Source organism: Beta vulgaris, chromosome 6 (genome assembly GCF_026745355.1).
Source record: "Beta vulgaris subsp. vulgaris cultivar EL10 chromosome 6, EL10.2, whole genome shotgun sequence".
NCBI classification, from domain to species: Eukaryota; Viridiplantae; Streptophyta; class Magnoliopsida; order Caryophyllales; family Amaranthaceae; genus Beta; species Beta vulgaris.
Genome location: NC_079207.1, coordinates 51,951,759 through 51,979,378, shown reverse-complemented (window position 1 = coordinate 51,979,378; position 27,620 = coordinate 51,951,759). Strand labels below are relative to the sequence as shown.

General features: G+C 34.7%; 2 protein-coding genes across 2 annotated transcripts; one reads left to right on the top strand and one right to left on the bottom strand.

Moving 5' to 3' along the window:
- Nucleotides 1-1,001: 1,001 nt before the first annotated feature.
- On the bottom strand, nt 1,002-6,501 carry LOC104896998 (uncharacterized). The gene is made up of 3 exons (XM_010683797.4): nt 5,578-6,501; nt 5,307-5,495; nt 1,002-1,493 (listed from the first exon to the last, which is right to left on the bottom strand). Exons 1-3 carry the CDS (start codon nt 6,235-6,237, stop codon nt 1,455-1,457), a joined length of 888 nt encoding a protein of 295 aa, XP_010682099.1. The 5' UTR covers nt 6,238-6,501; the 3' UTR covers nt 1,002-1,454.
- An 18,666-nt stretch (nt 6,502-25,167) lies between these two features.
- On the top strand, nt 25,168-26,425 carry LOC104896999 (17.6 kDa class I heat shock protein). Its single transcript, XM_010683798.4, has one exon. The coding sequence runs from the start codon at nt 25,680-25,682 to the stop codon at nt 26,250-26,252; it is 573 nt and encodes a 190-aa protein (XP_010682100.1). The 5' UTR covers nt 25,168-25,679; the 3' UTR covers nt 26,253-26,425.
- Nucleotides 26,426-27,620: the final 1,195 nt, after the last annotated feature.

The following is a 27,620-nucleotide window of genomic DNA, read 5'->3' as shown; positions in this document are numbered from 1 at the left end:
GAATATCAATTCAGATGTCTCAGACTGTAGACACAAACAAAAAAGAAACTCAATATGGGTATTAAAAGAAAAGGTCAACACATAACAAAATTATTATAAACCAGTTAATGTACATGAATGTCAACAAAGTGTACATGCAAGGCACGTGCATGTACATGCAACTGTAGGTGGAGCTAGTAATCAAAAAAGGTACCACAACCAACGCAATAAGGATAAATCACAATGTACATTGATGGTCATTACTTTGATCACTGAAAAATACAAAATGTACACTCGTATATTATTGTACAATAAATCATATGCATTTGTACATCAAAAAAATTGCTTCAACAAATAAATACCAGAATTTTCTGGTAATTCATGTTCTTCTCTTTCTCCTCCACCTAAATCTCCCATTGCATTAGAAGAAATAACATTATCAATTGAAATTCCATCATTTCCACTTATATCCTCTATTTTACAAATTGAGTAACATGAAACATGCAAATTTTGAAAAATGCAAAACAAAAAATAAAATCGAATATCAACTTTTGTGAATTTATGAAAGAAATGAATGAAAATCACGGAGAAATAAATGAAGAACAAAATAAATGAGAGAGAATAGATATGGTTATTGAAAAATAAATGAGAGAGAAAAAGAGTAAATGAGTGAATAATGTAAGCAACAAAGTACAAAAACTTGAAATACGAGAGGTGGCCCACTTTCAAAAATTATCGCCAAAAGCCAACCAAATTTTTGGCTCCCCTAAAACTAATGAAACGACGTTGCTTAGAGGTTAGGGAAAAGGTGTAGGATGCTCATCCTATTCCCTTCTCCTGGATCTAATTTGTGTAGCTTAACACTGCAAGATTCCTTGGAAGGAGAAGTAGGGAATTCCTATTTTCAAATACCCCTGATGTTGGATTTTGATCTCACGACGTTAGAAATTATAAAATACAAATATTTACCACTAGTAGGTCTCAACCACGAGTATTTCATATTTGAATTAACTAGTCGGTGCTTGGTACCAACATGTCTATTTGGTATTAGAATGTGAACGACTCTCAGTCGCTAAGATAAATTCAATATTACAATTCTCCATATACACTCTGATTGGTACAAAGATTGTTAGCAACTCGAGTAATGCTTCTAGGACAGCAGTCAAGACTCACGATAAAGCAATATACAGATTTCTCAAGTGTTTAAGCTAGCGAGCTACAGGTAGCTTCCAACCCGATATTTGTGTCTGCAGACCATTGGGCTACGATGTAATTCTCCGATGACCATCTTAGCTTCAGTCAACTGCCTTTGACAGGCTGTTTGGTGAAGCCTAAGGTTCTACCATTAAATGTCTCTTAAGACATGAGTTGTATGCTATCTGGAGATATAAAGAAACCAAAACTGGAAAAAGATGCAACAATCCTCTCTTGCTCCAAGGCTCTGCTCAAGGACGCCCCAAAAATAGCACTTTGTTTTATGCTTCCTTCTTGGCTGCTTTCTGTCTCTCTGCAGCCTGCTCAACACAAGAAAATAAGGAAAGTAAGGAGCAATTCAATACCCAGAAAAATCTAGGTAACCAACAACAAGGAAGCATCATACCATACAGCTCATCAACTGAAACAGAAATTAAAGGAAAAGCTAACCAAGCCAATATAGAATTCTAAAACGCATGCTCAATACCCTAGTGAAGCCAGTGAAAATTCAAGAATGAGAATTCAAAACAACCTGTTGAACGCATAGAGAAGATAAACAATCAAATCCAGCTACATATTTTCATGAATCCAATTGCGTTTGATCCTTTAAAGTTTAAACTTCACATGAAACCTTGAATACTAGACTACTAGTGTATACTGATCGAAGGGAATTTGTCATTTAACGCACAGCCAAAAGATACAGCATTCAATAACTTTTCTACTTTGCATTAACTTGGGCAGAACATAAACCTCACTAGAGCACAACAGTCTATGCCTCCAAGATCAGAGGTTGGAGCAACCATTCTACATAGCAAACATACAACTCAATATCAACCCATCATGAGGGTAATTGTTTTTCCCATGGGACATAAGGTGGCAGCAGGAGGAGAATTCAACATCAACCCATCACCCCCCAATCTACAAGATTTAAGTGCATACACAAAGCTGTTGAGGATCTATTTCTTCTCTCCCTCAGTTCCCCCCTAACTGACCCCCCCCCCCCCCTCCCCCTCTGTTTGAGTAAGACTACAGTTGATGCATGATGCAGAACTTTCTGGTCAATATCAGTGACAAAGATGATAAGTGGAAGTTGAGTTGTAAGCATGTAACAAGTGTACAGGTTGCAGTAAGTGAAAAACATTGAAGAGGTCATTTGTTTAAGACAACAGGCTCTGTGCCGGGTAGTAGTGATTTTGGTGGTGGTGGTGGTGATTGGTGAACATCTAGAGGTGAAATCACTTAAATTTCATCAGACTTCACCAGATGATAAATCATCCTCATCTTGTCGAAATTATATTCTTAGTCTTACCCTGGAAACAAGGGTGCATACATACCCAGTAGAAGCCAAAATGCTTCTATAACAAAAAGATTCAACATTGTCCAAAAGGACTCTTAACGACACTGCTGCTTCCAATCTTCCAGGTGCAGTAAGTGAAATGGTTGGAGAGGTCATTTGTTAAAGGCAACAGGCTCTAGGCCGGCTAGTAGTGATATTTGGTGGTGGTGGTGGTGGTGGTGGTGGTGATTGGTCAACATCTAGAGGTTAAATCAGGTCAATTTCATCACAGATAGTACATCATCCTCAGCTTGCCAAAATTTTATTTTGTCTTACCCTGGAAACAAGAGTGCATATATACCCACTAGAAGCCAAAGTGCTTCTATGACAGGAAGATGCAACATTATTCAAAAGGGCACTTAATGACACTGCTGCTTCCCTCATTTGCCTGATCTAATAGGTGGAATTAGCATGCTTAGACCTGGCAATCGGACCAATCGGCTCGGATTCGGACCGGACCAATTCAGATCGGACCGTTCTCGGATCAAGTTACATTCGGACTGGGATCGGACCGGATCGGACCGTTTCGGATTGGGTCATCGTTCGGACTATTATTTCGGATCGGAATCGGACCGGACCAATTCAGATCGGACCGTTTTCGGATCAAGTTACATTCGGACCGGATCGGATTGTTTCGGATTGGGTCATCGTTCGGACTATTATTTCGGATCGGAATCGGACTATGGTGGAATGAATGGAATACTTATGCCAACGATATTTTTTTTATATAAAAAAACGGGTAAGTTTCGGGTATTATCAAAGCCTAATCGAAACCAATAATTTCGGATCGTTTTACCTTCGGGTCGGATCAGTTTTAGATCGGGTCGGATCGGGTAAGATTATATCGGATTATTCGGATTTCGGATGAGTTTCGGATCAAGATTATTTCGGATCGGGATTCGGACCAGATCGGGACCGTTTCGGATTCGGATCAAGGTTCGGACTGTCTCGTTCGGACCCAGATCGGACCACTGATCGGATATTTCGGACCGGATTTTCGGATCAGGACCAACTTTGTCAGGTCTAAGCATGCTAAGCTTCCAATGAAGACTAATTCACCTTCCTCTTTCTCTTCTTCCTTCTGACCATGCTAGAAGTTTTATACTTTCACGCTTTCGAAATGCCAAGCTAGAATAATGTTCTGAAACATTTCCTACCTACTACCTAGAGACGAGACATCCAATGAAAGGAAAAAATGGTGATATTAATGACTTGATGTTTCTGTGTGCTCTTAGATGAGTCAACTAAATTGAAGCACCACAGTCTCCACTAAGGGGCGATGTTTTTCGTCAATAAAGGTGACATACAATTGAGATGAGAGTATGTGAACCTCAATTCATACAGTTTCCTAGAAAGTAGAAAGAGCATCCAAACTACTTCTATTGATAGAGGGTAAGTTGGAGATTAAAAAAGTGGGGTACTGGAGTGTTGAGATGAAATTTCAACTTTCTGAACGGGGGAAGACCAATTTGGATTTAATTATTTCTTTTTTCCATTTTACCAACACATTTCTAATAGTAGATAAACACTAGCTGGTAGTGTTTTCAAAATCTTTGCAGAAAATAAATTATTTGATTAACTTTTATTTTCTCTTGCATTCTCTGCAAACTGCCATTTCTTGTTCTTGTTTCTGCGAGTAGGTCACATCTATAACTAGATCAAAAGTCTACGTTCTAATGAAAACACTACAAATAATTCAAAATAATCTCAACTCAGATATTTGCACCATATATTATGCATAGTGGCATTGCTAGAAACTACTCTTGTTACATTGCCACCAGAAAACCTACATCGCTGCCCTCAAGGTTTGGTTGGTTTAGATTGATAGGCTCGTGTGAAGCGTCACAGACTATTGTTGTCTGAGGAATGCGATAGATTTATGTGTTCTACTCATCTGTACTATCATTTCAACGCAATTACACATAAGTTGGATGCTGACATAATACTTTCTCTTCTTTTTTTCTACAGGTAAAAACATTTAAGAACAGAGCTAATAACATCTCCAAGATGTCCTACAACAAGAGCACAGACGTGGCAAAATGGAACCATAAGCATTGGCTATTACGCCAAACCAGCCCCTCAGGATAGATAAAAGGAAAATGAAAGCCAGCAGATATTTACACCTAATTCTGCAGGTCTTCTTTTATCTTTCCAGAAACCTCTACACATATGACTCCAACCATAATTCAGACCTAGCTAAGCTAAATATAGAGATAAAAGCATAGGAAATTTTATGAGCAAACTGTAAAATATAAGGGTAAGTTTATTGCAAGTTTTGAAAGGAGTCTTGACTTGAGACTTTTGCGGATCTTGTGCAATAAACTACTCTAAGACTCCATAGAGTCTTAAAGTGAGTTTTGATTTCCAAAACTCAACTCAAGACTCCCCTTGCCACATGTCTCAATTCTATTGGAATTTTTTTTAAAATATTTGCCCAAATAAAAAAATCTGATTAATAAAAAAAAAAAGTGAGTCTTGATAATAGTCTGGGATAAAGTATAAAAGTAAAGAGAGTCTGAAATGAGTTAAGCTAGTGGAAAACTGATGTGGCAGAGTCTGAAGTATAGTCTTAGAGTATTGCAATAAACTTACCCTGATTGTAGCACTTGTTCCAAGCCAAAATTATCTTTTTTTCCATAAACAACTAAACATGAAAGAGTATGCTATGATTCCAACAATTGACCAACTCACCCGAAATCTTTTCTCAACCTTTAACCCACAAACCTCAACAAACAATGACAATACATTAAAGAATGAATACTACAATCACAATTCACAGATAAACAAAAGAACTGACCTTTCGCATTTTCTCGAGAATTGAATCCTCGCGAGCCTGAAATCCAGCCCCAATAATATTCCCCCGGAGTGCTTCATCTTGTTCCACTGGCTGTTGAGCTCTTACACACGGCATTGGATTAACCGGTTCCAGCGGCAAAACCAGTAATGGATTCGATAAATCACCAATCATAACTCCAGAAGCAGCAACCTATGAATCAAACAAACAAACCATTTACACAAAGATACAATCAAAACACAACCAAAATTCGAAACTGAATTTCTACACTTACCACACCCTCTTTTGACGCCATAACAACAATTCCACGACCTTTCTTCTTAGAACTCCTAATAACAACATCTTCAACCTCTCCAAATTCCTCAAATAACTCCCTCAATCGACTCGCCGTATAATCGGAAACAACCTTCTCCCAACTCACGTTCAACACCTTACTCCTATCCAATTCCACACCACCACCACCTCCATTATCACTACCTACATTCTCTCTCCTCCCTTGTTTCTCAACCTCATACTTTTTCGCCATCATAGCCCGAATTCGAGCAATTTCCTCACTCAATTTCTTCATAATCCTCTCTTCTTCATCTTTGGCCTTCTTCTCCGGATCAACATACGCTGCCGCTCTTTCTCTCTCCTCCAAATCCGACATCATCCGACGTCGTTTCGAATCATACTGCTTGCTGCGCGCCTGTTTCTCTCTCCTAACCTTGAGCAATTCGTCGAATTCTTTCCTAGCTTTCGGGTCTTTGAGGATTTCGTAAGAAAATTGAAGTTTCTGGAATCTTGCCGGAGCATTTGGATCGTTGAGGTGTTTATCTGGGTGCAATTCTAGGGCTTTTTTACGATATGCTTTTGAAATTTCTTTCTCAGTGAGTATTGATCCTTCTTCGCCTGAAATTAGCCCTAGAACTTCGTAGTGATCTATTTCATCCATTGTTTTCTGTAAAACCCTACAAAAATATTGAACGCAATTGAGAGAATAAGTTCGTCAAATAGGGCTTTGATTATGTTTATATTTTTTGGAAGGGGGGTTTTGATTTATTGATTTATGGAGAAAGTATGTATAGAGATCAGAGAGAGAACGAAGGGTGTGTTCGCCGTATTCTGGGAGAACTTCACAAATTATTCGATTAACCTATTTCGTGTTTCCTAAACACGACTAATTAACCAAGCAAAGCTTGGAGTCGTCTTGGCCGAGTGGTAATGGTTGGCCACTTTATTAGCACACCTACAACTTTTCCAAAGTCACGTCGTTTCATGTTTTAGGGGAGTCAAAAATTTGGCAGGCTTTTGGCGGTCGTTTGAGAGTGAGTCAACTCCCCCATTTCAAGCTTTTGTACTTTGTTACTTACATTACTCTTACTCATTCACTCTCTTTCTTTCTAAATTATTTTTCAAGAACCATTTCAATTCTCTCTCTCATTTATTTTATTCTTCATTTAATTCTCCCTGATTTTCATTCATTTCTATCATAAATTCTCACAAGTTGATATTTGATTTTATTTTTTGTTTTGCATTTTTAAAACTTTGCATGTTTTATGTACTCAATTTGTAAAATGGGGGATATAAGTGGAAATGATGGAATTTCAATTAATAATGTTATTTCTTCTAATGCAATGGGAGATTTTGGTGATGGAGGAGAAAGAGAATAAGATGAATTACCAGAAAATTCTGGTATTTATTTGTTGAAATAATTTTTTTGATGTACAAATGCACATGGTTTGTTGTACAATAATATGCGAGTGTACATTTTATATTTTTCAGTGATCAAAGTAATGACCATCAGTGTACATTGTGATTTATTCTTATTACGTTAGTTGTGGTACCTTTTTTACTTACTAGCTCCACCTGCAGTTGCATGTACGTACCTTGTACATTTAGTCATACATAGTGAACATTAACGCAACTGTAATGTACACGGAACAAGATCAACTATATAAAATAACTTAAACATCCAGTCACAACAACGTTGTACATTCAGGTTTAGTATTAATTGAACAATCTTGCTAGAACATTTATACACTGAGTCATATACAGTGAACATTCAATCAAACAATAATGTATATATTTTGAGTTATAACCAGTGAACAATATCAGCTTCATAAAATACCTTGAACATCCAGTCATAACAACATTGTACATTCAAGCATAGAAATTGAACAATCTTGCTATAACATTATAAATTGAGTCATAACCAGTGAATATTCAATAAATTAATATTGTACATTGAATCATATCCAGTGAATATATTGAATTTCATCACTTTGAATTATGGCACCTGGAGCACTATGAGGTATGGGACTGTAATTGTACATATTGAATTTCATCAGTGAACAAACATCAACACACCAGTGTACAAAGAAACAAAGATTGCGAATTACTCACTTGACATCAACTTCAAGAGTTGGGTTACTTTCATGTGGGTGTTGTCATTGTACATTTTGAGTTTGTTAATGAAAACCACGAAACCAAGAATGTACAAAGAAACATGATAGAATAAAAGTATTCATTTGGCATCCTAGTTGCATGTAATGTTTCACTCTTTACTTGTGGGTTTGTTAGTGTCATTGTACATATATTGAATTTTAATGATCAACCATAGTCTATCATTGTACCTTTACCCCAGCAATGTACAGTCAATTTCACTTAATATACAACAATGTAAATAATAAGAAGTAAGCACAGTTTGTTTGCATGTTCATAAAAATAACAACATAGTTCATATGTTCAATGGAAGTCCATTATTGTACAACAGAAAGATTAACAATGTAAGTCAATTGTTCAAATCAAATTCCATCATGCAACCCCATAAAATCGCAAATAGCACACAATGAACAATAACAGACATCCAAAGTACAATTATTGTGATATAGTGAACAATGTGATAACACACAATGCACAATACAAACATTCAAAGTAGAGGTTCAAATATTTCTTCAGATTTTTCCCCTTTGCTCTTAAAAGGGTGGCCAATGGTATTTCTTCACTTTGTGTTCTTGCAACCCAAAAAAACGAAATTTAGTAACTAAAGGACAAAATTTAAAAAACGAAATCATTAAACATGGAAGGAGGAGAAAATTACTCAATTGTTGGGATATTGAACGAAATTTGGGATATTTAATGAACTATTTGCAAAATTTATGACTAATTTTTGGGATGGTGGAAATAATTATAGTGATTGGAAATATGAAGGTTATGGAGGTTATGGAGTTTTTGAATTTTTTGGAGAGAGAAAATGTAGAGGGAAGTGAAATGATGGAGGTTGAGTGTGGGAAAGTGAGAAGTGGGATGGTGGTTTACCCGAATTTAATGGTGAACAGTTCTGTCAAATCAATTATTTTTTGAATTTTCGACATGTACATTGGAAGTAAGGAAATGTACGTTGGCTGTCAAATCATTTTGCATGTTCATTGATGCGTTTTATTCTTCTTGCATTGCGTTTTGGAGCTGGTGTAGGATGCTCATCCTACACCTCATACTAACATCTACTTATTGCTTTATTAGAGACTCTTTGAAATTGAGGCATGAGGGTGAGAGGTTCTCGGTTCTCCGTTTCATTTTACAACAGTATTTGGACCCGGACGTCGTTGCTCCGGGTTGGTACTATTTTCCGAACTTGATATGCATTTTTTTCCATTTCCATTAAAATATGTTAAGAGAAACTCAACATTTAAAAGGTACAAATATAATAATGTGGACATTTAAAGCATAATTAAAAGTTGGTTAAGATGGTAATTGTGTCAGATATGATATTAGGAAGTCACGGGTTCAAATCTTGTTACAAGCTAATTTTAATTCTGTTAATTGACATGACTTATGTACACATTGGACAACTCTAGTGGAGTTTCAGTGGTGCCATGTGGCGTGTATACATTCACACGCACGCTTTTTAATATATTTGTATAGATTTCCCAAGCATTGCTATAGTCATTCATTTACTATACTAATATATATATATATATATATTGAAGTACCGGGATAAGGCGAATTCCTCAAATGAGTCTCATGAGATTTAATCTATAGAGCTCAAAGATATGATGTGGAATGTGATGTCACTACTCCACCACCTATACAAGTATATGCATGTATGGATTTTCTAACCTATGCATCAACAATAAAAAGCATAAGTTTAGCTATTTGTTTTTATCTTTGCTCAACAAAACTGATACATATGACATAGCTAATTCAGGATATAATTCTAATAATACATATCTAATTTCATCTTTCTTCCAATCTCTTTAAATATCAAACAATTATGTCATTAATTGATTATGTCATCTATGTCATCTATATCATCTTTGTGGAGCAAAAGTAAAAACGAATAGGTATACTATTCAAGTTAGAAAAATCCATACTAATAATATCATCACTTGATTAAGTTTTTTTATACGGTAAGAAAAAAAGAGTATTAGGTCTGCATGAGGGAAGCTCCTAATGTATCATTTACAATAACTGATTTTAGAGCTGAGTTATTACAAGTTTTAATGAGAATATAAGAATCAACTAAATACCCAACATGAATTATCCAATATGCTACTTTGTCTGAAAATTCTATTGTGCTCCTATTCGTTCCATTTCTGATTAGTAAATATTCCTTTTAAGCATATTTTTCAGCAAAGAATATGTTCTATTTTTTGTAAAAATTATTCTATTTTCAATAAGCAAATGTTCTATTTCAACAAATATTCGTTTTAAGCTTATTTTTCAGTAGAAAATTATGTTCTATTTTTCGTGAAAATTGTTCAATTTTGTAAGCAAATGTTCTATTTTTGAAATGTTCTTTTAAAACTTATTTTCCACCAACAAAATATATATTCTATTTTCCCTGAAAATATGTTCTATTTTCTCTAAAAATATGTTCTAATTTCCCTGAAAATATTTCTATATTTGATAACCATATGGTCTATTTAAGTAATTGAATTCTAATAATATTCCACTTCAATAACAAAATGTTCATTTTCGTAATTGGATTCTGGTAATATTCCACTTCAACAGTAAAATGTTCTTTTTCGTAAATGAATTCTTATAATGTTCCATTTCAACAATAAAATGTTTGTTTTCGTAAGTAAATTTTTGTAATATTCCACTTCAAAATGTTAGTTTTCGTATTCGTAAATGTTCTAGTTTGTATTGTGGGAAAACAGTTCTCATTGTGCTCATGGGAGCTTAATGCACGCATTAGATATGTTTAATGCTCCAATTATCAAAAGGCTTAGAATTTGATTGAAATTGGCCCAATTTCAATTACAGTTCCATTAGTTATCCAAACAAGGGACTTGGGCCAATTCCATCATTGCAAATGAGATGGTGGTTTCCAAACAGGCCCTAAGCTAACTCTAATAAGTTGAACAATATTAATTAAAGAACTTCTCATCAAATTTCAAATAAACACAACCTAAAACGAACCCCCTATCGCATCGCCCCTAACATAATAGCCGGCGCCTAAAGTTTTCGTGTCAGGTTATATTATATGTTTGACGCGGTAAGGTTATGGCAAAAATAGGGTCATTTATTATAAATGACTCCCCTATAGGGGAGTCATTTATCATAGATGATCCCCAAGACGGGGTCATTTGTCATAGATGACCCCCCCCCAAAAGGGGGTCATTTGTCATAGATGACCCCATAAAGGGTAGGTTAGTCTTTAATATATGTTGTTGTATTTAGCCTTTTTTTGCTGTATATAGCACATCCCAATATAATCAACTTAATAATTATAATTAATGCCAAATAAAACACTTTTATGAATCGGGCTATACAGTTGTTTTCAACTATCTGCTAACATCTTCTCTGTAGGTAATCAAATTGCTTGTAGCTATCATCCTGCATACTAAATTTATTTTGCAGAGATTGGTGTATATAGATTAGTTTTGAACTGCATAGTGTTTTGATTCGTTCTCCGTCCCGACACTGTATACTTTGACTTTCAGTTTCCTTAACCTTAGTCAAAGTGGGGCTTATGTAGACACATAATTGTGTCTCCACATTTAAGAGCACGATGATGAAACATATTGCAGTCTTAATTGGTCCGACCTAAGGACAGAGTAGTCCGAAGAGCGAAAACTAATTTAAAAGTGTTAAAGTTTATTTTAGTAATCTGAAATCTTTTTTTAAAGTCCAATCAATTATTCTTGATAATTATTTGCATTTTGAGCCCAAAAATAATATTTTGAGCCCAATCTTTGAAAAGTCCCTTTAATGATAATTAATTGTTTTACTTAAAATATGATAAATATTTGTCAAAGATATTTTTTTTAATTGAAGTCGCATTTTATCCTGTAAAATCAGATTTCAGGATTAAAAGGAAAAAAGAAAATCTTTTGAAACACGTTTTATAAAAAAAGGATGTTAAAGCGTGTCAGGCACAAGGCGGTACGTCTGGCGTACCATGTGTGTCAAGCGCACAAGTCCAGTTGTATCAGACACACCAATCTGCGCCTTGACACGTGGCTCTGTGTTACACGAAGTTGTGCGCCTGGCGTACTCCTCAATGTGACTCGCGATCTATTTTTTTTTTTTCCTATAAATACATTACGGTTTTCCGAATCTAATAGGACTTCAGTACTTCGACTTCATAGACTTCGACAATATTACGAATACACTCACAAATTCTCTCTAAAAAACTCCCATATTTTCAAATCTACATACAACACACAAATGCAAAACACATACTTTCAAACATACATACATGTTTAGATGTTCAGGCTTCACGATTGAAAAGGTTGTCAATCTTTCAGACACAAGCCACAGTACTCCTGAGGGTCCTTGAATCTATTTATTATTTTTATATTGAAGTTACTAACTATTTCTTTTCTGATGTAGATATTTAATCTAAAAATTATTCTTTTGTATATTCTAACCCTCTATTATTCTTTTTATTTATTTTTTCATCACCTCACATGATTATTATTGTTAATCAAATACCTTAATAATTCTTCTAATATTAATCAAATAATTTGAACAACCTGCTAGTAACCTTATAATTTTGATTGATTAATAACATATCACTAAAAATATGATCTTTTATGTGTTTCATGAACCAATCTACACAAATTTTTTTAGGGTGTATGAGAATACTTTAACCCCTTTTTATTTGTTTATTTATCTTAACCCCTTTCTCTCTCCTACTTTACCCATCCCACACCCCACACAAATTAATTCTTATTGGTATCTGTAGTAACAGTAACAAAGAAGATCTTTAAGAAACGGAGGGAGTGTAACGCCCCGACTTTTAAGCATCACTATTAGGTTAATTAATTGCAAGGATTAGCAGCGGAAGACCTTCTTAGCTTAGTCGGTGCGTCACTGCCGTACTCTCCACACAGGAAAGTACAAGGCAACATTCTTTCATATAATTAAACCTCTATAATAGTGGTAGTAATTCTAGAAATATATATAGATAGCTTAAGCATAGCTAATGTTACGAAATCTAGTGATCATAAACTTGGATTACATAACCGTCATAGTCGTAATTTAATCCTCACTGCTACGTCATCCCATCTTCATATGCATACCTAAAACAGAAAAACAAAATGTCATGAGCCGAGGCTCAGTAACGTACTACTCTAACAACGTAAATTCATTTCAATTCATTTTATTTGCAAACAGGGAGGAGAGAATATAGTAAAAATCATTTCGTAAACATACACTTCGAATCAGGAATTTAAAAGTCATTTCCATTCATATTATCTCCATTATCACATCTCATTATCAGAAAACTTTCTTTGGTTACTTTGGCAAGTACAGAGAAGGCAAAGCCACCGAGGATATTCATCCCCCATCAGAAGGTGGCATATAATGCCAGGCAAAGCCACCGAGGACGTTGTCCCCCATCAGAAGGTGGCATATAATGCCATAATGCGGGTGCCACCGAGGACGTTGTCCCCCATCAGAAGGTGGCGTTGCCGCCAGATAACATTATGACACGTGCACGGCCCAGAGAACATAGTACTGCCATTCACCATCTTTCACTTTCATTTATCATGTTTCGTTTCTTTCGAGTAATTTTCAGAAATCATAATAAAGTCATTGCATAACGTCATCAAATCATTTACATAGCCAAACATTTCATATCCCGCACACCATATAAAACATATCATAAAACATATATATAAAAGCACTATAAAACATAGTTGGAAGGGGAGTGCGGGTGTTAGCAGTAGACGTTACATAGTCGCACATTTTATATCCCGCACACCATATAAAACATAGCATAAACATTATATAAAAGCATAATAAAACGTAGTTGGAAGGGGAGTGCGAGTGTTAGCAGTAGACGTTACCTGGAATCCTGCTTAACAACCTTGATCGTAGGGGAAGACTTGTAATATCTCTTCCTTTTTAATCTAATAATAAATTCAGGAATTAATGAAGACTTATTAATATCTTATTCGGAATTCTGAGTTTATTGATCCATTTCCATCACGTGTCCATTTTAGGACTTATATATATTTAGGACTTTGGTGGTTTATAGAAAGTCGTAATTTATTATTTATAGACGACGTCTTATTATAACCATTTCGTATTTTATAAATTCAAAACGTTATAGTTTTGTTAAACTTTAATTCAAAACTTCATTATATTAGTCATAGCGCCTTTTGACATATTATTCGTCATTTTATAAATTGAAACAGTGGTCATTAATCTTATGGTTCATGATTCGGGATTAATACTTTGTAATTATGAACTTCGTAATATAACACTTTAATTCTTGAAATCCGAACTCTATAAATAAGTGTCTGCTACGTTATTATATATAAAAATTTAACAAGTAAACTATACTTATTTACTATTACTCTTTAATTGATATATTACAGTTATATGAAATATAATATTAAGATTATCGCATAGTATATTGTTATTTAATCGTTTATTAGTCACAATCTAGTCTCATAATAATCAAATTGCAAAGGTTATATATATATATATGACATATATTGTTAAGTATTATCACATTAATTATCGTTTAATCGTTTATTAATTATCGAATCACAAGTATTATATAGTGAGTCATTTATTATATATGTGTTATTAACTAAATGGACATAATTGACTAACCATCTCAAATAGCTCACTAATTTACTGATTTAATTAAATCAACCCAAGTAATTTGTCAAGCTTTTAAACTTGAAAGCCCAACAAACATATAACAAAACATATAAAGGGGGGGGAGGTATGTTTATACCTCTGCTCCAACTTAGCAGACCCGACAAGAGAGCAGGGGAGGACGGACGAGGCTCCGGCGACAGCGGCGAAAGGCGCGAAACTCCGGCGACTGGAGGCGAGGCGAGGCAGAATGTGAGGTGGCGGCACGACGAGATGGCGCGCGGTGGTGCTGGGAGGTGCGCGCGGCAGATCAAGCAGAGGAGAGAGAAAGAACTGGGCGAGAGGAGAGAGAGACGGTCGACGGAGAGGTGCGGCTGGGTACGCGACGGCGGTGGGTTACGCACAGGAGGTCGTCGTCGGAGGGTGTGGTGTTGTGGTGGCTGAACAGAAAACAGAGGGGTAGGGAGTTGCGAAAAACAGAGAATTTGAAGGTGGTTTAGGTGGCGGTTGGGGTGCTTTCCGGCGATAATCTCAGGAGGCTTGAGTGAATTTGTTTGTGATCAGTGAATGGTGGTTTGAGGGAATGAACATGGCTTTTTATAGCCATTGTTGAGTTCTAATTTTTGCCCAATTCGATTGATAAAATTGAATGGATAAAATGGGTTATTGGGTAATTTGGTCTGATTAATGAATTTTCTTTGCAAATAAGTTTGTTTGTGTTCAATAACCCATTTTGGATTTAGAAATTCATGGGTGGGTTTTGAAGAAAACTGAGATGGAGCTATGGAGAAGGAAAACTCACGTTTTTCTGTTTTTTTTTTTTTTTTTTCCTTTTTCTTTTCATTTCTTTTCTCTTTTTCTTTTCCTTTTTATGTCATCAATTTGTTTAGTAATTAATTTGTTTTTTTTTTTTCTTACTTTAACTAATGACATCATCTAACATAACTTGTTATTAAAGAAAAATTTAGCCGCTAATTAATATTAATTAATTTAAGGAAGTTTAAAATTTTCGGATATTACATTCTTACCCCTTAAAAAGTTTCGTCCTCGAAACTTGAGAAATATAATGGGTCGCAGAAAATCTTTTAAACGTATTCGAGCATTCTTCTTGCTCCGTCTTGGCCCTTTGTCGATTCCCGTGTAGTAGTTCCATCACCACGAGCCTCATCAAATCCATTCGATTATCGTTTGCAACGTCTCCCGTGGCATCTCCGAATATGGGGTCATTTCGTAAAATGTCGAGTCTTGCCCTTATTTCATCTAGCGGAACATCAGGCTCATGGTTGTCGTTTGCGCCATTAGTGGGATCACTTTCACTTAAAGCCATTTCTAACATATTGATTTTAAAATCATCAGATGTTCATGCACAAGCATCATAGAGTAAATATATAAAATATTTCCCATCCCGTTCCTAACACTCACGCTCATATCGTTTTTATTTACCATTTTCATAATCATATAGATCTCCTTCTTAAAACCATTTTACAACTTTATAACCTAATTCTTTTATTTCTTTTTATATCCTATTTCTCATTTTAACTTTCTTTTCCCTAAAAACTCGTTGGCATGAAAACCCGAGTTTCACTAATGGTCCTCAGAACCTTTGCTCTGATACCACTCTGTAACGCCCCGACTTTTAAGCATCACTATTAGGTTAATTAATTGCAAGGATTAGCAGCGGAAGACCTTCTTAGCTTAGTCGGTGCGTCACTGCCGTACTCTCCACACAGGAAAGTACAAGGCAACATTCTTTCATATAATTAAACCTCTATAATAGTGGTAGTAATTCTAGAAATATATATAGATAGCTTAAGCATAGCTAATGTTACGAAATCTAGTGATCATAAACTTGGATTACATAACCGTCATAGTCGTAATTTAATCCTCACTGCTACGTCATCCCATCTTCATATGCATACCTAAAACAGAAAAACAAAACGTCAGAGCCGAGGCTCAGTAACGTACTACTCTAACAACGTAAATTCATTTCAATTCATTTTATTTGCAAACAGGGAGGAGAGAATATAGTAAAAATCATTTCGTAAACATACACTTCGAATCAGGAATTTAAAAGTCATTTCCATTCATATTATCTCCATTATCACATCTCATTATCAGAAAACTTTCTTTGGTTACTTTGGCAAGTACAGAGAAGGCAAAGCCACCGAGGATATTCATCCCCCATCAGAAGGTGGCATATAATGCCAGGCAAAGCCACCGAGGACGTTGTCCCCACATCAGAAGGTGGCATATAATGCCATAATGCGGGTGCCACCGAGGACGTTGTCCCCATCAGAAGGTGGCGTTGCCGCCAGATAACATTATGACACGTGCACGGTCCAGAGAACATAGTACTGCCATTCACCATCTTTCACTTTCATTTATCATGTTTCGTTTCTTTCGAGTAATTTTCAGAAATCATAATAAAGTCATTGCATAACGTCATCAAATCATTTACATAGCCAAACATTTCATATCCCGCACACCATATAAAACATATCATAAACATTATATAAAAGCACTATAAAACATAGTTGGAAGGGGAGTGCGGGTGTTAGCAGTAGACGTTACATAGTCGCACATTTTATATCCCGCACACCATATAAAACATAGCATAAACATTATATAAAAGCATAATAAACGTAGTTGGAAGGGGAGTGCAGTGTTAGCAGTAGACGTTACCTGGAATCCTGCTTAACAACCTTGATCGTAGGGGAAGACTTGTAATATCTCTTCCTTTTTAATCTAATAATAAATTCAGGAATTAATGAAGACTTATTAATATCTTATTCGGAATTCTGAGTTTATTGATCCATTTCCATCACGTGTCCATTTTAGGACTTATATATATTTAGGACTTTGGTGGTTTATAGAAAGTCGTAATTTATTATTTATAGACGACGTCTTATTATAACCATTTCGTATTTTATAAATTCAAAACGTTATAGTTTTGTTAAACTTTAATTCAAAACTTCATTATATTAGTCATAGCGCCTTTTGACATATTATTCGTCATTTTATAAATTGAAACAGTGGTCATTAATCTTATGGTTCATGATTCGGGATTAATACTTTGTAATTATGAACTTCGTAATATAACACTTTAATTCTTGAAATCCGAACTCTATAAATAAGTGTCTGCTACGTTATTATATATAAAAATTTAACAAGTAAACTATACTTATTTACTATTACTCTTTAATTGATATATTACAGTTATATGAAATATAATATTAAGATTATCGCATAGTATATTGTTATTTAATCGTTTATTAGTCACAATCTAGTCTCATAATAATCAAATTGCAAAGGTTATATATATATATATGACATATATTGTTAAGTATTATCACATTAATTATCGTTTAATCGTTTATTAATTATCGAATCACAAGTATTATATAGTGAGTCATTTATTATATATGTGTTATTAACTAAATGGACATAATTGACTAACCATCTCAAATAGCTCACTAATTTACTGATTTAATTAAATCAACCCAAGTAATTTGTCAAGCTTTTAAACTTGAAAGCCCAACAAACATATAACAAAACATATAAAGGGGGGGGAGGTATGTTTATACCTCTGCTCCAACTTAGCAGACCCGACAAGAGAGCAGGGGAGGACGGACGAGGCTCCGGCGACAGCGGCGAAAGGCGCGAAACTCCGGCGACTGGAGGCGAGGCGAGGCAGAATGTGAGGTGGCGGCACGACGAGATGGCGCGCGGTGGTGCTGGGAGGTGCGCGCGGCAGATCAAGCAGAGGAGAGAGAAAGAACTGGGCGAGAGGAGAGAGAGACGGTCGACGGAGAGGTGCGGCTGGGTACGCGACGGCGGTGGGTTACGCACAGGAGGTCGTCGTCGGAGGGTGGTGGTGTTGTGGTGGCTGAACAGAAAACAGAGGGGTGAGGGAGTTGCGAAAAACAGAGAATTTGAAGGTGGTTTAGGTGGCGGTTGGGGTGCTTTCCGGCGATAATCTCAGGAGGCTTGAGTGAATTTGTTTGTGATCAGTGAATGGTGGTTTGAGGGAATGAACATGGCTTTTTATAGCCATTGTTGAGTTCTAATTTTTGCCCAATTCGATTGATAAAATTGAATGGATAAAATGGGTTATTGGGTAATTTGGTCTGATTAATGAATTTTCTTTGCAAATAAGTTTGTTTGTGTTCAATAACCCATTTTGGATTTAGAAATTCATGGGTGGGTTTTGAAGAAAACTGAGATGGAGCTATGGAGAAGGAAAACTCACGTTTTTCTGTTTTTTTTTTTTTTTTTTTTCTTTTCTTTTCCTTTTTATGCCATTAATTTGTTTAGTAATTAATTTGTATTTATTTGTTTTTCTTACTTTAACTAATGACATCATCTAACATAACTTGTTATTAAAGAAAAATTTAGCCGCTAATTAATATTAATTAATTTAAGGAAGTTTAAAATTTTCGGGATATTACATTCTTACCCCCTTAGAAAAAGTTTCGTCCTCGAAACTTGAGAAATATAATGGGTTATGCGCAGAAAATCTTTTAAACGTATTCGAGCATTCTTCTTGCTCCGTCTTGGCCCTTTGTCGATTCCCGTGTAGTAGTTCCATCACCACGAGCCTCATCAAATCCATTCGATTATCGTTTGCAACGTCTCCCGTGGCATCTCCGAATATGGGGTCATTTCGTAAAATGTCGAGTCTTGCCCTTATTTCATCTAGCGAACATCAGGCTCATGGTTGTCGTTTGCGCCATTAGTGGGATCACTTTCACTTAAAGCCATTTCTAACATATTGATTTTAAAATCATCAGATGTTCATGCACAAGCATCATAGAGTAAATATATAAAATATTTCCCATCCCGTTCCTAACACTCACGCTCATATCGTTTTTATTTACCATTTTCATAATCATATAGATCTCCTTCTTAAAACCATTTTACAACTTTATAACCTAATTCTTTATTTCTTTTTATATCCTATTTCTCATTTTAACTTTCTTTTCCCTAAAACTCGTTGGCATGAAAACCCGAGTTTCACTAATGGTCCTCAGAACCTTTGCTCTGATACCACTCTGTAACGCCCCGACTTTTAAGCATCACTATTAGGTTAATTAATTGCAAGGATTAGCAGCGGAAGACCTTCTTAGCTTAGTCGGTGCGTCACTGCCGTACTCTCCACACAGGAAAGTACAAGGCAACATTCTTTCATATAATTAAACCTCTATAATAGTGGTAGTAATTCTAGAAATATATATAGATAGCTTAAGCATAGCTAATGTTACGAAATCTAGTGATCATAAACTTGGATTACATAACCGTCATAGTCGTAATTTAATCCTCACTGCTACGTCATCCCATCTTCATATGCATACCTAAAACAGAAAAACAAAACGTCATGAGCCGAGGCTCAGTAACGTACTACTCTAACAACGTAAATTCATTTCAATTCATTTTATTTGCAAACAGGGAGGAGAGAATATAGTAAAAATCATTTCGTAAACATACACTTCGAATCAGGAATTTAAAAGTCATTTCCTTCATATTATCTCCATTATCACATCTCATTATCAGAAAACTTCTTTGGTTACTTTGGCAAGTACAGAGAAGGCAAAGCCACCGAGGATATTCATCCCCCATCAGAAGGTGGCATATAATGCCAGGCAAAGCCACCGAGGACGTTGTCCCCATCAGAAGTGGCATATAATGCCATAATGCGGGTGCCACCGAGGACGTTGTCCCCCATCAGAAGGTGGCGTTGCCGCAGATAACATTATGACACGTGCACGGCCCAGAGAACATAGTACTGCCATTCACCATCTTTCACTTTCATTTATCATGTTTCGTTTCTTTCGAGTAATTTTCAGAAATCATAATAAAGTCATTGCATAACGTCATCAAATCATTTACATAGCCAAACATTTCATATCCCGCACACCATATAAAACATATCATAAAACATTATATAAAAGCACTATAAAACATAGTTGGAAGGGGAGTGCGGGTGTTAGCAGTAGACGTTACATAGTCGCACATTTTATATCCCGCACACCATATAAAACATAGCATAAACATTATATAAAAGCATAATAAAACGTAGTTGGAAGGGGAGTGCGAGTGTTAGCAGTAGACGTTACCTGGAATCCTGCTTAACAACCTTGATCGTAGGGGAAGACTTGTAATATCTCTTCCTTTTTAATCTAATAATAAATTCAGGAATTAATGAAGACTTATTAATATCTTATTCGGAATTCTGAGTTTATTGATCCATTTCCATCACGTGTCCATTTTAGGACTTATATATATTTAGGACTTTGGTGGTTTATAGAAAGTCGTAATTTATTATTTATAGACGACGTCTTATTATAACCATTTCGTATTTTATAAATTCAAAACGTTATAGTTTTGTTAAACTTTAATTCAAAACTTCATTATATTAGTCATAGCGCCTTTTGACATATTATTCGTCATTTTATAAATTGAAACAGTGGTCATTAATCTTATGGTTCATGATTCGGGATTAATACTTTGTAATTATGAACTTCGTAATATAACACTTTAATTCTTGAAATCCGAACTCTATAAATAAGTGTCTGCTACGTTATTATATATAAAAATTTAACAAGTAAACTATACTTATTTACTATTACTCTTTAATTGATATATTACAGTTATATGAAATATAATATTAAGATTATCGCATAGTATATTGTTATTTAATCGTTTATTAGTCACAATCTAGTCTCATAATAATCAAATTGCAAAGGTTAATATATATATATGACATATATGTTAAGTATTATCACATTAATTATCGTTTAATCGTTTATTAATTATCGAATCACAAGTATTATATAGTGAGTCATTTATTATATATGTGTTATTAACTAAATGGACATAATTGACTAACCATCTCAAATAGCTCACTAATTTACTGATTTAATTAAATCAACCCAAGTAATTTGTCAAGCTTTTAAACTTGAAAGCCCAACAAACATATAACAAAACATATAAAGGGGGGGGAGGTATGTTTTATACCTCTGCTCCAACTTAGCAGACCCGACAAGAGAGCAGGGGAGGACGGACGAGGCTCCGGCGACAGCGGCGAAAGGCGCGAAACTCCGGCGACTGGAGGCGAGGCGAGGCAGAATGTGAGGTGGCGGCACGACGAGATGGCGCGCGGTGGTGCTGGGAGGTGCGCGCGGCAGATCAAGCAGGAGAGAGAGAAAGAACTGGGCGAGAGGAGAGAGAGACGGTCGACGGAGAGGTGCGGCTGGGTACGCGACGGCGGTGGGTTACGCACAGGAGGTCGTCGTCGGAGGTGGTGGTGTTGTGGTGGCTGAACAGAAAACAGAGGGGTGAGGGAGTTGCGAAAAACAGAGAATTTGAAGGTGGTTTAGGTGGCGGTTGGGGTGCTTTCCGGCGATAATCTCAGGAGGCTTGAGTGAATTTGTTTGTGATCAGTGAATGGTGGTTTGAGGGAATGAACATGGCTTTTTATAGCCATTGTTGATTCTAATTTTTGCCCAATTCGATTGATAAAATTGAATGGATAAAATGGGTTATTGGGTAATTTGGTCTGATTAATGAATTTTCTTTGCAAATAAGTTTGTTTGTGTTCAATAACCCATTTTGGATTTAGAAATTCATGGGTGGGTTTTGAAGAAAACTGAGATGGAGCTATGGAGAAGGAAAACTCACGTTTTTCTGTTTTTTTTTTTTTTTTCCTTTTTCTTTTCATTTCTTTTCTCTTTTTCTTTTCCTTTTTATGTCATCAATTTGTTTAGTAATTAATTTGTTATTTATTTGTTTTTCTTACTTTAACTAATGACATCATCTAACATAACTTGTTATTAAAGAAAAATTTAGCCGCTAATTAATATTAATTAATTTAAGGAAGTTTAAAATTTTCGGGATATTACAGGGAGTATATATATATATACATACACACACATATACATGTAATGTATATTTTAAAAAAAATAAAATTTTTGTTGAAATTTGGACTTTTTAACATTTTCCCTGTAAGTCATTTTACGTCACTTACCCCCGATACTCCGAAGTGAGAAATGAAAATTGAAAAGACAAAAATTACTTTAACCCATTTGGCACCTTTTTAAGACTTTAAAGATGTATGTAACTTACTTTGTGGAATGGATTTAATGAGTCCAATCTTACAAATTTAATGATTTAATTATGAGACAAGATTGTAAGCCTAAATAGGGAAAAAAATTAATATGTTATATAATAATTGGACTGGACCAAAACTCAAGAAAAAAGTTTTAGATTAGACTGGACGGGACTTAAAAATTGTTTAGAACGAATTTGGATTCAATTTCTCTATTCCAAAAAATTTTGGACTGAATTTGGATTTGTCAAAGTCCAATTCACTTATACCCCTACCTTATAAGTATTCTAACTTGAATATCGGTTAGTTAGACTTCCAATTTGTTTACTCTTGTTTCAATTTCATATCGTTACCTTAAACTCTTGACTTATAACCATGTTAAGATAATACTCTCATTGTATTTTTTAGTTTGCTCACTTGGAATCTTGACACTATTTACATTAAAAAAAATCTTTTAAAATTTTCTAAATATATAAGAAAAAGTATAGTCATATGAGATTTTTTTTTATTCGTTTCAAATAGTATTTTAATTACATTCAATCGTTTTACTTATTTTGACATGTAATAAAAGATATTAAAGGTCAAAACTATACATTGTCAAACGTGTGTAGTCAAAACAAGCGCACTAAAAAAGTACAAAGGGAGTATTAAAAAATATTATACTGCTTTATAACCTTCTACTGTCGCTATTGTTATTTTGATCTAAATATGTTTATGCAAATTTTTATATAAGGTCAATCACACTATTGGTGCATTCTCTTCACCTGAATGACCCTGAACTTATATGAAATGAACTTATTAGACCCGAGCTAAATTAAACTGAACTTATTAGACCTGATTGGATCTGATTCAACTCATTATACCTGATGGAACCTGATTGGAACTTATTAGACCTCATTGGAACTTATTAGACCTTATTGTATCTGATTGAAACTTATTATACCTTATTGGACCTGATTAAAATTATTAGACCTTATTGGAACTTAAAGTAAATACTACTCTCAAACTTTGTTATGAAATAATAATTATTAAAATTTTCCCTTTTAAAAAAATAATAATTATTTGTTATATATTTCTTATGATAAACAATTTAACAAAAAACATATACTATTTATATATTTGCCTATACACAACTTTCACCACTAATATATCTAATAGTCTTGTTTTGATTTGATATAGCACTAGTAGAAAACCAAAAGTAGTTGATTAACATTTATTGCTAACAAGTGAGAAATTGTCACGTATGGAAAAATTTATCTCTCACTCCACTTCAGTTTATGACTAAATTAGTAGAACTCATTAACTCTCTCTCCACTTTGATTTACTTGAAGGTAGTAGAATTCATTAACTCCTATAAAGCAATCAATTGATAACATTTATAACTTTCATTGTCATTAGTAACGAAAATATGTTATCTCTAATTATTTAAAGACGAATTGCAAAATATAGTAATTATGATGATTATTATTGTTAACCTCATTTGACCATAATTATAATATTTTTTTAGTAATATAATCAGCTAATAGTAATATGAATTATAAATAATAGACAATAATACAAGTATAATACTATATATTTTGGTACTTTAATAATAACATAATCAGCTAATAGTAATATGAATAGTAAAATAATAAACAATAATACAAACATTTAATAATAACAGAGTCAGCTAATAGTGATATGAATAATAAAGTAATGGATAATAATACAAATGTTTATTGATCATTGACTATTTGGACCTGATTAGACTTGATTGGAACTTATTGCGCCTGATTGGAACTTATTGCAACTTATTAGACCTGGTTGGAACTTATTACACCTGATTGGAACTTATTGTACCTTATTAGACCTGATTGAAACTTATTGTCCTGATTTAACCTACTTATTTAAACTTATTTTAACGAAATTGAACTTATTAGATCTGAAACTTAATTTATTAAGATGAATAGAACACCCTTAGTTGAAGACTTGAAGGTATGTCCCAGTTCACAGTTCCACAACATTAGTTGATATGGTGAGTGCGGCCAATTTAACATCTCTAGGCCTTTTTCTATGCATAGTTTATTTAAACATAACAAGGAGAATATATTACTTAAATACAACCATATCTAATGATATGTCCCAAAAGTTTACAAAACAATTTTTTCACCAGATACTCTTGAGGTTTTACTAAATTCATGAGGTACCGCTGTGTTTTCAAATATTCATCGGATCCTCATTAAGTTTGCATATAATGTACCAGAATTGATTAGTATTGATTCTGTTAACTTAAATGACATGAAATAACTTGAATCCCAACCTAATTCGCACATTGACCCACATTATGCCAAAAATGTCCTTAAATAGTGATATAAATTCCTTTTTTTCATGCGGTCAAAAATAGTTTTAATAATGAATTAAGTACCTATTAGAAAAATTTGTCTACTTCTAAAAGACTTTATTGACATAATATAAAATATTAGGGAAATTAGGTTAGGGGTCAACTGATCTTGGATCATTTAAGTTAACATAATCAACACTAGTAAATTATCGAGGATGTTTGGTATATTATATACAGACTTAAAAGATACCCAATAATTTTTTACAACCGTAAAAAAATCTCATGAATTTCCTAAAGCCTCTTATGTACTTGGTAAAAAATTTGTTTGCAAAATAAATCATGACTAGCATATTCACAAAAGTAGTCGTGAAGTATTCACAGATATTCCGTAATACATCCATTTTTTTTTCTTTTTCTTTTTCTTTTTCTATGCATACGCTGTAAACGATTGCTAGGGACTTCCAAGCCAAATTTTACTTTTTCGATTTATATCGTACCATACATCATTATTCATTACATGGTCTAGAAAAGTCCACAAAATTCTAACTTTTAACTACATATCCTCGTAAAAAAAAAAAAAAAAAAATATACTACATCATATCCACTAATCTCCAGAAATTTCCACTCAACCCAAATGCTTCACAAATAAACAGACCAAAATTTATGGAACCGACAATACACAAGAACAATCCAGATCCTCCTTGACCATAACAATCTACAGCAACTCCACCCTTATATATAGACTATCCCTCCATTGCTCACTTTACAACTCATCACGCACAACATCACTTAACCAAAAGAGAAAACCAAACAAACAATTCCCCTCTAATCACACAAGCATCCTTTCCTTTAAAAATCCTTAACGCACCATATTATTATACATAACATATAACTATTTACTACAAAAATGACAAAAACAAATATAACAAAAATACTCCTCATATTTGTAGGACTTCTCGTCCTCCCTGCTAAGGGTCTAGTGCCCTTCTTCTCAAGGACACTATGGGACGATCTCGACGACCCATTTCGCATTTTAGAGCAAACCCCACTTCCCCTTCCTCTTCCCAAAAACAATCACTTGGAAAATGTACACCTTGCAATATTAGCAAGAGCAGATTGGAAAGAGACCCAAACTTCCCACATTATAACTCTTGATATTCCTGGTATGAAAAAAGAGGAACTCAAGATCGAGGTGGAAGAAAACCGGGTGTTGAAGGTAAGTGGAGAGAAGAAGGCTGAGGAGGAAAATGAGGGTGATAAATGGCACCGTGTTGAGCGTACTACTGGTAAGTTTTCGAGGCGATTTCGGTTGCCGGTGAATGCGGATTTGGATCGTATTAAGGCTCACCTTGAAGATGGGGTGTTGAAGATTATTGTGCCTAAGCTTGCTGAGGAGAAGAAAAAACAGAGTAAGGTTATTGATATTGCTGTGGATAAGTCTACTGCTGAGGATCTTAAGACTAGTAAGGCTGATATGTAAATGTGAATCATGTTGGAAGATTTCATATGTGTGACAATCTTGTAATAATATCAGTGTTAAATTTTCTTCTCGTGCAGGAGGGTGATCATAGATCACTAAAATAATGTGAGCATGTATAATGTATTAATAGTAATCTAGTAAGTGAAAGAAATTGAAACGTATGAGTTTGTCTTTATGACGAGCAAGAAAGGAAGTAAGCGTCATAAATGTTAAATCTATTTTTTATCTTGCGAGACTGGCTTTTTGGCCTTGGACCACTATAATATAAACAAGAGCATTGCATTAGTAGTTTAGTACTAGTTAGTAGTTCGTTTGTCACTTCTTTAATCAATCGAATTGAATCCAGTATAACCAGTTAGTACTTAGTAGTTCGAATTGAAGAGACCACTCTAATGTGACTTCTGGTTATTCACCCAAATTAGACGAGTTGAAACACCACAATTTTTTCTCTTGAAGTTCATGAAAATCTATTCCATCATTGTCAGATTGTCCGGTTATTCTCGGTTGTCAAGGGAGTCCCCGTGCAGCCGGCCTGCTGTTGTGGCTGTGAGCTTCCGCTTCAGTTTCCTCTCCCCTTCTTCGTTGCTGCCTATCTTCTGAGTTCTGATACCTCTGTTTTACATTGTTGTTGCTGTCAATTGTCAAATCTCTTCCCATTCTAGTAGGCAGCTGCTGCTGATGTGCGGTCATCGAGGCGGTGTGGCTGCGTTATTGGTGGTGGCCTTGCAGCTGCTGAATGTCAGTTCTTAATTTCCTCCAATTATGTGGAATGTTTTCCCAAAATAGTGTTGGAAATTCCAAATCTAGTGCTTGTCTAAAACTAATTCCCTATTCTTGTGTTCACATAGGCTTGAAATCTCAAATCTATTGTTTTTACTGCCTTTTACGGTTTTACCTTTCTCTCTCCAGTAAAAAAATGAAAAGTCTAATTTTACTGTCACTATAGCTCCTTACACTATTCTACAGCTGCATCCACCGCAGTTTACACCACACCACTCACCGCACCACCCACTGGCAACCGCAGTGGTACATCTCAAACAATCGCAGCCCCTCCCCTTCCAGGTATGTTTTTGTCTTCCATGCTTTCCCAAATATTGAAAAAACACATATCTTATTTTTTTCAATCAATTCATAAAAACATTGGTATGGAATTTTATTTTTGGGTAGAGGACAAAAAGAAAAAGTCAATTCCTTTATCATTTGCAGAAATGGATAGTCCCTATTTTTGAATATAGTTGAAAAACTCATATTACAAATATAAAAAAAAAGTTCATTTGAATTTGATTTATCTTTGTATCCCACTAGTATTCATACAACCATTTCTTTTATCATTTGCAGAAATGAAAAATTCAGATTATCCATTAATTG

Coding starts and splice junctions, on each gene's coding strand:
- LOC104896999 (XM_010683798.4), top strand. CDS start 25,680: ATGACAAAAACAAATATAACAAAAATACTCCTCATATTTGTAGGACTT.
- LOC104896998 (XM_010683797.4), bottom strand. CDS start 6,237: ATGGATGAAATAGATCACTACGAAGTTCTAGGGCTAATTTCAGGCGAA. Junction 5,496..5,577: donor TGGCGTCAAAAGAGGGTGTG/GTAAGTGTAGAA, acceptor TTTGATTCATAG/GTTGCTGCTTCTGGAGTTAT. Junction 1,494..5,306: donor TTCTCGAGAAAATGCGAAAG/GTCAGTTCTTTT, acceptor TGTGTTGAGCAG/GCTGCAGAGAGACAGAAAGC.